Source organism: Phytophthora infestans, genomic scaffold, assembly GCF_000142945.1.
Source record: "Phytophthora infestans T30-4 supercont1.35 genomic scaffold, whole genome shotgun sequence".
Classification (NCBI taxonomy): Eukaryota; Oomycota; class Peronosporomycetes; order Peronosporales; family Peronosporaceae; genus Phytophthora; species Phytophthora infestans.
In genome coordinates, this window is record NW_003303724.1 from 758,142 (window position 1) to 768,909 (window position 10,768).

Below are 10,768 nucleotides of genomic sequence, written 5' to 3' on the forward strand. Positions count from 1 at the left end.
CACGTCAAGGTGTCTTTCTAAGCTTGCTTCAATCAGCGGCGTCCACCCCACAATGGCGTCACCAGCGTCTACATCAACACTCTCGTCGCCCTCGATCAGTTGCTGTACCGCGTCCAGGTCGCCGCATCTACATGCCGCACGCAGACTTTCCTCTGCCATAGTGCGCAGTTTGTCGAATGCGGGTTGAAGCCAAAGACTTTGAAGTGATATGCAGTCAGTTGAAGTGGTTTTTACGAAGCATAAACAAGCAACCTTCAAGAATGATGGTCGTTGATGTACAAAACACAACATAATTTGACCGGAAGAACGCATGGCCAGCGACTCAAGGCTTGGGATCATGGAGGCCTCTAGGGCAGACAACATGCATACGGAGCTCTCGGCGGACGACGCGGTATCGCAACCGACTTATCGAGGGCGCGCGAAGGCTTCAGCCAACGCGCATGCAGCGGAAACTAGGGAGCTAGAGGAAAGGAAGAGACAAGCACCTCGCCACCCGACGGCGCAGCGAGTGCGCACGGTCCGGTTAACGACGCAGGTACATCCCGATATGCTGATACCGTATCTGTACGGCGAGCGCGGCGGTCGCAGTATCAACGCGATAGTCAATGCCACAGGCTGCACTATTGACTACTGCGCGCTGTCTCCTGACGAGCCCGAGCGGTCGCCACAAAGTCACGGCTATGTGATGAACTTCCTTGTGTCTGCGGGGTCCAACGACACGCTGGAGGACGCTACGAGACAATTGAGGACGCTGGTATATAACGTGCAGACCCATTTACAGACGAAGGCGAGGAGTAGGCCGAGAGCGCGAGAAGAGATGGAGTATTATGAGGAGGAGGACACTTCTAGAGGACGGCGGGGAAGGATGTCGCCCAGGATATCAGGTGCTGACGTTACTGAAGCTGCGATGGCATCGAAGAGAGATGCCATACCAGATGAAAGGTGGGCGAATGGAAGCGCTGGGATGGAGCCAGAATCAGGGTGGGATATGGCTCCGATGCAGAGAGTGTACTATGCCCCGAGAGCTCGTCGAGAGCGTCCGAGATACATTGAGGTTACGGACATCGAAAAGAGCGAGTTTGTGCTACCAGGGAGACGCCCTGCTGCAGATTCAGTAGTACCTGAGGCTTCGTATGGTCAGCGAAGACAGTCGCCAAGTCACTTCGTGCGTCGTAGAGTACGACGGTATCCGGACCAGTCGCGATGGATGCCAAGAAGTTATCCTGCTCAAATGCGGGATGCAGGGTATGCGATGTATGCAGCTGCATCACCGCAAGGCGGGAACGAACAGACCCAGCGGATTCCTCGCAACCGACAGCCGCGACATATTTATCAAGGAGCTCCGAATAACTTTGCACAGTCAGAGTACAATCTGTATGAGTACGACGACCAACGTGTTGGACATGAAGTCGAGTATCCGGATGAGGCAGTTGATCTAACAAGCGAGAACGCAGGTGCCCATGGATCTTTGGAATTTGTTGACGTTCCAGATCGGCATCAACAGGTGCATCGAACGCACCCTCGACGAAGCCTGAAGCGTCCACTTAGCAAACTACGAAACGATGGACCCCCACCGCCACCTATTTACCGGCAACGAATGCCATACATTTATGACTGTACGTACGATGACGAAGAAGACGAATGGATGACTGAAGATGAAGAAATGGCTGTGGCTTACGGCTATCCTCCGCAGTTTCGCCCTATGGAGATCCCTGTTGTACGTCGACGACGACGATTTGATAGTGTAAGTTCTCAACAGTGGAGCCCTGCTGCCCGTGGACACCCACAGATGTACAAGCGGCGTCGAATCCCTCAAAACGATGCTTCCCTTGAGAATGGTATGAATAATGAAGCAGGCTTCGAAGCATCTGGTCGCGAGCGTGTTGTTCTTCCTATTTCTCGTTCAAGAACGTCGCTTATGGGCCAACTCGACGAAGCTGCAGAGAATACAAGAGCGGAGGCGTATCTTGGAGAAGCGAATAGAGTGGAAATCCCGACAGAAGACGGGTCTACTGCGTCAAATGCGAGTGATACTAGTGCTGGCAATGCTGTTGTGGACGGGGAGAAACATGAGACTCCTGCTGATGAAAACGTTGCTACGGAAAACGCTGGCGACGTACTGATTCTTTCCACCAGCCAGAAACCAGGTAGCTTGGTACAAGACCCGACGTTAGACCAGAGAATCACACACTGTAGCGACGATGTGGCTCAGTCTGCTAATGAAAAGACTTCCGAAGACGAGCAGCTTATACCTGCTGCACCCAGCACACCAAGCGAAGTGATGCCGTTGTCTCCGGCTGTAGATACGACTGCTGTTGCGTCTCCTCAGAGCTCTGTTGCTGCTTCGAGTTCTATGACAAGGTATTGCTTACTCTGGTATTATCTTTTGCTACTGCCGTTTGGTTCTGACGCTGCCTTTGGCTTCTCTATCGTTACTAGGAAAGCTCCAGAAAGCCGTGTTACTAGCCCTCCGTCTACTGCTACAACAAATGTCAGCAATAGTGTTCCCTGTGAGTCGGAGGAGAGTGCGATAGATATTGCTGCCGAAAGGAGAGAGTGCGCACACGTAGAAGCTGATCAGGAACGTGACCAGGAGCATCTGCTTCCTGCCCAGGCGTCGATAGCTCTCATTGCAGGTGCGCAGCAAAGTCTCTACGAATCGCAGGACACTCAACCCACGGCTGGGGTCGCTTCTCCTGTCGAGCTAGTCGTCAGTGACGCGATTCGGATTAACAAGCAGGTCATAGCCTCGTTGGAGCGAGTGAACAAGGTGGAAGTGCATTTCGCGGAGGCCAAAGCGTCGATGTCAGTGCAAGAAGACAAGTTCCGTCAACTGGAAAGCAGCAGCAGCAGCCACCGCAGACTGGAAGTGTTGTGCGGCGTTGTGTACGATCTTCAATGCCAACTTAGTTCTCATTCGTGTGGTATGAGCGACACTCGCAAGCAGGAGCTGCTGGGAAAACTTGATAGCTACGTGGAAACCTTGATCTCTGAAGGTGAACAGACTTTGGAGGAGCGAGTTGTCGCGTTGCAGACTGGATTGGAGAGTATTCTCACTACACACGGACTCGCACCCCCAAGGCGGGCTGTAAAAAGTAAACCAGTAGCGTCCAGACTTGAGAACACTCCAACCTCGAAGCCCGTTGACCCAAACCACGACGAGAATAATGACACAGTTGGTATGGACTGGGAGGACGACGGCTGGTTCGAGGAGAGTGCAGCTATTGACATGGTTAGCGACGAGGACCACGTGGATGACGTCTCTCTAACGAAAAGCAGCTTGGAGTTCGATGGCGAGTACCTGGCGGTGAAGCTGGAAGAAGACGCGTCTCTACGCTGGCCTCGAGAGCTGCCGCCGTTTGTTCTATCGCTCTTAGCTCGTGTGATCTCTTCGGACCCGCAATCGTACGTTATGAGGGCGACACACAAGCGACTCATGGATGAAATCGCCAAGGGTGATCCGTATTATTATTTACACCCGACGATTACAGCCAAGGAGACCGAGACGTCTTCGCCATTGCCGTCGTCGCCCTCTCCGCCGTGTGAATTTGGATGTCGAGGCGCCTCAGCCCTGAAGTGGGAACGGAAGTTGGTGTCGCAGATCAGCTCACGCATGAAGTCGTTCGACAATGTGGCGTACTCGTTGGCCCGTAGCAGCGGAGGCAAGGAGGTTCTTAACCGCAAGAAGATGAACTCAATCATCCGGAAGTTGCATCTCGTAGCGATGCAATTGCACTCACTGGTGTCTCATTTGTATTGTGTGAAGGGCCAAGCGACGTGTAAAGAGGTTGATTCGCTTCCTGTTGCGCTGAATAACTCGCACTTCGAGCGGAAGATGGGCGTGTACAAGTCCAGACTGAAGCTGGTGGTGCCGCATAAGTATCAGCAGCAGACTCAGCAACAGCAAAGCAGTGTCAGTGAACCGGCTGAAGAGCTGCTGCGAGACACGTACGAGTTCTTCCCGGAGCTGCTTCTTTGCGTGGATATCTGGGGATACAACTATCGTGAGAGTCAGGCCAAGCGACACAACAGCAAGAGTTTACTGGGAGACGAACTTGCTGGCTCGGGTGCACTCTTCCCGCTCGGTTTTTTCCGTCGAGTGGAGAGCTTAGCGTTTGACTTTGAGCACGATAGCAACGGTCTGCTGCGCTGCATTTGCGACGAGCTGCTGAACATCGTGTGTCTGTGGAACGATTTCAAGTGGACTGACAATTTGGAGACTGTGGCATTGGATCGCGTGATATCGTTCGAGACGGACGTGACGGCGAGTATTGTGAAGATCCTGGAACTCTACGCGCACCATCTACAGGCGCTCTGGGCTGTACGCTTGTTGGACGAGCCGGAGCAGCTGCAAAGCGTCCACTTGACGCAGTTGAATGCGTACTACAGTGACGGAAGTCAAGGCAGTTTGAACACGAGTGCTGCGTCTCGGTCACAGGCACCAAAGAGCCCAGGTGATGGTCATCACGACGCGAGCACTGTTGATCGGTTGGTGGCGGACGAGATAGCTGAGCAGCGTCTAGCTGAGGAGTATTGGAACCGCAAGGTCACGGCGCTCTCTGTTCACAACCCAGACGACGACGCGATGGACGTGGGCGATGGCGACACGAAGTCTGCTCAACATTTGAGTGCGGAGACGATTTCTACTTGGGACCAGCAGACTTTGGTGTCGTATTTATTGCGCTGGAGTGACGTATATGCGATCCGCAGTGACGTGAATGCGCTCTCTGCTGTGACCAACCACATGCTGAAGCACGAAGTACAGAAGTATAAGTTTGCGAGTCGCGAGAATAGCGGAAGTAAGACAGTGGTGGACTCGGCAACCAGACATCTCCTTGCCGCTGTAAGTCGTGCGCAAATGTTGATCCGGGACGCGTTGATTGGGTCCGAAAAGCTTGCGCTCCACTCTGCTTCGAGCCAGCTACCAGACGAGCGAAAGCACTCGATGTATGCTGAAGGAGATGAGGTTGACGAGGACACGAGTTCTTCCAACAAGACTGCGGAAGACACGTCCTCGAATGACGCCGCACACAGCAGCACTGTCTCGGACGCCACTCATTGTTTGAACTCTGAGCAAACGAATGCTACGAATAGCCACATGGATGAAGAGACGAACGTAGACGCATGTGTTACCCAAGAGCAACCTGAGCTGAAGGACCTGGTTCAGCTACTGGCAGTCACGAAGCAGGACATGCAGGAGCTGTGTGGCCACCGACCGCGGTCTGCTCGTATGCGCGAAAAGGTGCAGACCCAGTCGTTGCAGCTAGCACAACAGACAGTTGAGATTTTCCGCAACATCCGGAACATGTACGAGTCACAGCGTCGATGATGACAGCATAAAGTCCGTGTACTAGGCGTCCAGTGATCGAAACGGCATCATGAGCTTTGTGGGGTAGCGCTCGTCTCCTAGTGGATCCCAAGAGCTCTTGTCTCCTCCACATAGGACGTTCCCACTGGGTTCAACGCTACGATTAGTCTGACACAACGGAGACCCACCCAAAGACACAGCGTCCCAAACGTTAGTGTTGATCCACTCCGGTGTCTCTGTTAACAAAGTGAACTCCAGCGCCAAGTACGAGACGTCGAAGTTGTCGCTTCGAGCTTGAGGTGGTTCCCTCAACGGATTTTTTGACAAGGCCAAGTTGTAGAAATAAGTTGACGCTGCGTTCAGGATGGCGTTGTCGGGTATTGTCGCGATCTTGTTGTCGATAAGCGAGAGCTCACTCAAGACTGGGAGTTGCATGAGTGCAGTCGGGAACGAGTTCAGCTGCGAGTGCTCAATGTAAACAATCTCAATGCCCTTCCAGGGTTCTACAACGGAGTCTGGAATTGCTGTGAGATTGGTATGAATAAATTCCAGATCCGACAATTGTTCGGGTAGAGGAGCCTGAAGAAGTCCAGGTGGGATACCCGTCAGAATGACGTGTACGAAGAGCGTAAAGAGCATCATTGGATGCAGTTCAGCTGATACTGCAGCGTCTTCTCCCCATTCCACGAGTGTTGAGTTAAATATCTCGACGCCCATTACCGATGAGAACTCGCGGATGATCGGGGGCATCGTAAACGCTGAGCAATGCATGAATATGATCCTGCGTAACGTATCACGCCCGAACCAGCTTAATACTTCTATCGACGGACTTTGTTACGCCCTCTTTGTAACAATTGTATCTTACCACCGCGCAACTGAAATTTCTCGCAAGCCACGGATGCATACGCTGCAAGCACATGCTCTCCATAATTGCGACGTCTCCCGTTGCAGACCCGTACTGTGCTGTAAGATGCAGACCGAGTACGGTGCCTCCAGTAGCCAACAAGAGCACTGGAATGGTCGCACGATGTACTCGATAAAAAAATGCGCAGAAGTTTGAACACTCTTAGAAATCTGCATGAGTGCACGAAGCGATGCTGATGCGATGAGAGATCGTTTGATGAGTTGCCTGGCATTAGGAGCTCCCTGAACTGACGGTCCTGGTGGTGTGGGGGAGTCAGGTAGACGTGAAGAGTGCAGCATCGATGCGATCCCTTCCAGACACAAACACAAACTCAGGTGAGGTACCATCTTCATCGTGGTATTGGCCCAGGACAGGAAGAAAAAGGCTCGATTCTCTAGCACTAGGTTGGGGAAGGCTGTATCTCCATAGAGCATTGCCGGGGGGAAATTGAGCTCCATTGCATCCACGATGACAGCAGAGAAGCGTACGGATGTACGGCATTTCGTGGGGACACTTTTCAGTAGCAATTGGTGAATAATGAAAGCAGACCAGCAATTTACCACTAGCAACGCCACTTTTGCGACTTCGCGATTAGTGTGCTGTAAAGATAACCATTCGGGACTTGCGTCGCGATCTCCACAGTCTTTCGGAAGCGAACATTCGAGTATAATACTCGCTGCTACGTTGGTCTAATGTGTTTGAGTTACTGGAGCGTCCAGCTGGCTTTTAATCCCTTCGTAACATTATCCAGCGATAACCAAACCGAATAATTGTATTGACAACAAGTTTCAAGAATGTTTCAACAGCTAATCCCAAATTCAGTGGTCGAACATTTGGTTTTCGAGCATACACCGAAGATCCGAGGTGGCAGAATAACTGCAGTCCATGAATCGCCCCAAGAACACCGAGCATAGTGCCAATTTCGCGAAAGTGCCGGTCTCGTGCTGGGGCTAACAGACCTGCAAAGTAGTTGAGTTACTCATTTTCCATAAGCCGATAAAGCTGCGCACAGCAGATCAAGAAGGCCGAGCCCAGTGCGTGAAGCAACATCATGAATATCCATAGGCCGGTAAATCGACAGTGAGACAGCATATCGCTCTCTTTACCGCATGAAGCTTTGGGGGTTTGATAACTTGGAACCACTCGATTCATCGTATCAAGCTCGGTGACGTGGAGGGATGACGGCTAATGCCGCGCTTCAAGGACCCCGAGGTCTCCCATAAAAATGACGGTTTACAGAATTATATATTTCGTTGTGGGCATGCACCACAGCATAAAATTGATCCTTGCGCCACTCCCAATTTCAGAATTTAGCTTAAATCCCATGAAAGAGCTTCCAACAAAGGCCAAGACGTTGGCTGCCATATTGGACACAAATACATCAGCCACAGGGCTTCATTTCCGAGGCATCTAAAAAAAGCGAAAACAATCATGCTGACAGAGCGGCAGCGTCTCGGCTGTACACCCAATGCAAGTCAGGGCGTTCTTTACTTAGAAGACATCAAAACCAAAATTGTTAGTGTTTCATACCGGTTATTATGAGAGCCCCGCCAGCTGTAGTCAGTGATTTTCAGTTTCATTTATTGGTCCAAGCAAGAATAGCCTGGGCCTCGGCTTACTTCTACATAATAAGCATGGCTCTAGCTTAGGAAGCTTCTCTCTTCACGTGTTCAGGAGCCAAAATGAAGAGAGCAGATAGCCAAATGAATTTCTGGGGGTCGTCAACGACAAAGATGCAAGTGAAGCCAGAGGAGTGCAGCCCTACGCATCGCTCTCTTCGCTCGACGCTATTTAGTCGCGGAAAGAAATACGCCGTACAAGACGAGTCGAAACCAAATCGAACGTTTACGCTGAGGAGTTTCAATTTCCGAAGAACCAAATCAAAGGGAAAGTTTACGAAATGGCAGATGTTCCACCTAATACGTCGCCTTGTGGTGGTCGCAGCTGCTTGTCAGTATATCGAGATTTCTATGCTTGCTACCTGGCGTACGATCGAGGTCTTGCGTTCGACGGCGAGCCCCACCGAGTCTTTCGGAACTCTCACTGCGTCTTTCATTGGCGACTACGTTGGAGACGGTCGTATCCGGGACAGTCGATTAGTACAAAAAACTTTGAATGGAGATACTACACCGCGCAATTATACAATATTTCTTGAGTCGGAAACAAAGATATCTACTGAAAATTGCTCTGAGATTTTTCTCTTCAACCCTGAAATTTACAACTACCAGTTCTTGACTCACGGGTACTTGGAGATGGTGTGCGATACCAGCTACAACGCCAGCGTCCTGGCGGACCTGGAGCTGGTTGTCGTGGTGGTAGACTGCAGTTTCACAGCGCTTGTGTCCGGAGATCCCTCGGTTGTGCGGATTTTCAACTTGGTTCGGTCACGTCATGACTCGAGCGATCTGTACTTGGTCACCATCTCGTTTTCGGTGCAAGACTACGAGATTCCAGATCAAAACAAGAACGGCCCAGCTCTATTAGGCATGCTCTCAGTGGTCAATGACATGCGTGCAGACACTATAGAACAGCTTTATATGGTCGCGCCGACGTATCCATTCCAGCGATCTCTCGAATTCGAGATCTACGATTTTGTAGGTCTAACCAACGACAGCCATCTAGAGCTACGAAGTATCCCACTAGACCCTCTCTCCCAACCCGTATCTACTCTATTCACGTCTCGGAATCGAGGCTTCTACGATGGTGCAGTCCAGTCGAACACTCACTCCATGTACTCGCTGCTAGATACCGCAGATACCAAGACTATGTTGACACACTGGGACTGGTCTGGGGAGACTATTATCGCTGATTCCTGGGCGTGGGTGCACGGGATTCACCTTGTTTTCGGGATGCAGACCGTCTATTCCCTCCTTTTACTGCTCCTCGTGACGTATCAGAACATCCGCACTGGGAAAATCTGGATTGGAGCGCCATTTGCAGCAGTGTCGACTACAACTCTGGTCTCTCGTGGGTTTCTAGTGATGATCTCGTGGTATGTGAACTCGTTCTGGACTTTGTACGAGTTTGCGCTGTCGAATGCTGCAAAGTTATCCGGACATGAAATTGTCCACGTCCACAAAGAGCTCGTTCACGCTGACGTCCTCGTCGTTTACCTGGGTATTGTAGCGTTTCTAAGCTGGATTATTCGTGAACGGATTGATCCTGCTATTGCAATATTTCTGTTTGAAATCATTCACAAGCACAGACTCAGCTTCATCAAGATATCGCCGCCCATTCTAAACAAGATTATAACGTACTCGGACAGCGTCTTTCAGCTCGGTAAAGCTCAAGTGTCGTCGAGTGCTAATGACATGTCTCCGTTAGATTTCTGGTCCACGTTCCAGATTCTTAAAAAAGACGGTACTTTTCTGGCAGCGTCATTTTTCCCGAAGATCAGCTTATTAGGGCTCATCGTATGCTACGCTCTGTTACGCAAACTCTATCGACATTTCTATCCGGAACCCATTCATCAAAGCCTTTCGAGTCAAAGCAAGAACCAGTCGGCGAATGAGAAGACAGCGCTGACACTTAAAGGCACGCTAACCAACTTTGAGATCTCGACTGGTGCCGAACTTCAGACCCGCTTTGGGGTTATTTCCGACTATAAGAACCATGTCTATTTTAAAGGGATGAAGTTCGCGTCTGCAGATGGAGTGTACTGCTCCGGGTATGTTATTGTACATGGTAAATTTCTGGTAAAGTCGAAGGATCTTTTGGCCATTGCGATGATCAAACTCGTCCACGCTCGCTTCACGAATGTATACGTGTATGAGGTGGAAGGCAACACGGTCAAGGAGACAGCCAGACTTGTATACCCGGTAACTTTTGCATGGTCGGATTTGTGGCGACTCAATGTTACAGTGTTGCTGTAAGTAAAGAAAAAAAGTGTAGAATGAGATGATATCGACCGGTGTATTTGTTGCTTAGAACTAACATGTTTCATAACCTTCGCGGACCTAGCTGGGCCATGATGATCGTTAGCTTGTGACGCGACAAACTGCTTCGCCAGCGCTTCCTTCTTGGCAGTCGACGACTCGTCGGATTCATGGCTCGAAGGTGGCGAGGCAGTGTTCACTTTCTGGTCGAACTTGGCGCTGTAGCTGGAAGTCGGCCGAGCGGCGAGTGTAGACTTGGCGGTGGGAGTGGCAGGAGGAACCTTGCTGGCGTCCATAATGAGGTTTGTGTGCTGGTCCTAGGAAATTTCAAAGTGAGAGTGAACACTCGAGGGCACGTGGGAGGCGAGCCGTCCATCGACCACTCGACGCGATCCATAGTCGTTGAAAAGGATAGTTTCTTTTGCGATTGTGCTTTGCTGTACTTCGAACGAGGGATTATTATTTTGCCTAGAGTACTGATGCAAAAATAATCCTTGCCCCCCCATTCCATGCTCTACAACGAAGTCTGCGTTAGAATTTGATGGAGCTGTTTCTTGTGGGAAGGTCTGACGTTGCTGACGGGAGTAGCGATCCGGAGTCGATGCAGAGAACTTCACTTCATTTTGTCGAATGTCACGCAATGAAACTTTGCACTAGGAACCACTACGTACATTCAATCCT

The 10,768-nt window shown here is 50.8% G+C and overlaps 4 protein-coding genes across 4 annotated transcripts; 3 read left to right on the plus strand and 1 right to left on the minus strand.

The window, feature by feature from the left end:
* Positions 1-685: 685 nt before the first annotated feature.
* PITG_15257 (uncharacterized protein) lies at positions 686-1,833 on the plus strand (the record flags this gene model as incomplete). The annotated part of the gene is made up of 3 exons (XM_002898659.1): positions 686-794; positions 1,110-1,748; positions 1,799-1,833. The coding sequence occupies 3 exons, from the start codon at positions 686-688 to the stop codon at positions 1,831-1,833; spliced, it is 783 nt and encodes a 260-aa protein (XP_002898705.1).
* Positions 1,834-2,489: 656 nt separating this feature from the next.
* PITG_15258 (uncharacterized protein) lies at positions 2,490-5,329 on the plus strand (the record flags this gene model as incomplete). Its single annotated transcript, XM_002898660.1, has 2 exons — positions 2,490-2,510; positions 2,594-5,329. The coding sequence occupies 2 exons, from the start codon at positions 2,490-2,492 to the stop codon at positions 5,327-5,329; spliced, it is 2,757 nt and encodes a 918-aa protein (XP_002898706.1).
* A 21-nt stretch (positions 5,330-5,350) lies between these two features.
* Positions 5,351-6,236, minus strand: PITG_15259 (uncharacterized protein; the record flags this gene model as incomplete). Its single annotated transcript, XM_002898661.1, has 4 exons — positions 5,351-5,433; positions 5,497-5,887; positions 5,972-6,089; positions 6,139-6,236. 4 exons carry the CDS (start codon positions 6,234-6,236, stop codon positions 5,351-5,353), a joined length of 690 nt encoding a protein of 229 aa, XP_002898707.1.
* A 2,228-nt stretch (positions 6,237-8,464) lies between these two features.
* PITG_15260 (uncharacterized protein) lies at positions 8,465-9,564 on the plus strand (the record flags this gene model as incomplete). The annotated part of the gene is made up of 2 exons (XM_002898662.1): positions 8,465-9,491; positions 9,557-9,564. 2 exons carry the CDS (start codon positions 8,465-8,467, stop codon positions 9,562-9,564), a joined length of 1,035 nt encoding a protein of 344 aa, XP_002898708.1.
* Between the last annotated feature and the right edge of the window lie 1,204 nt (positions 9,565-10,768).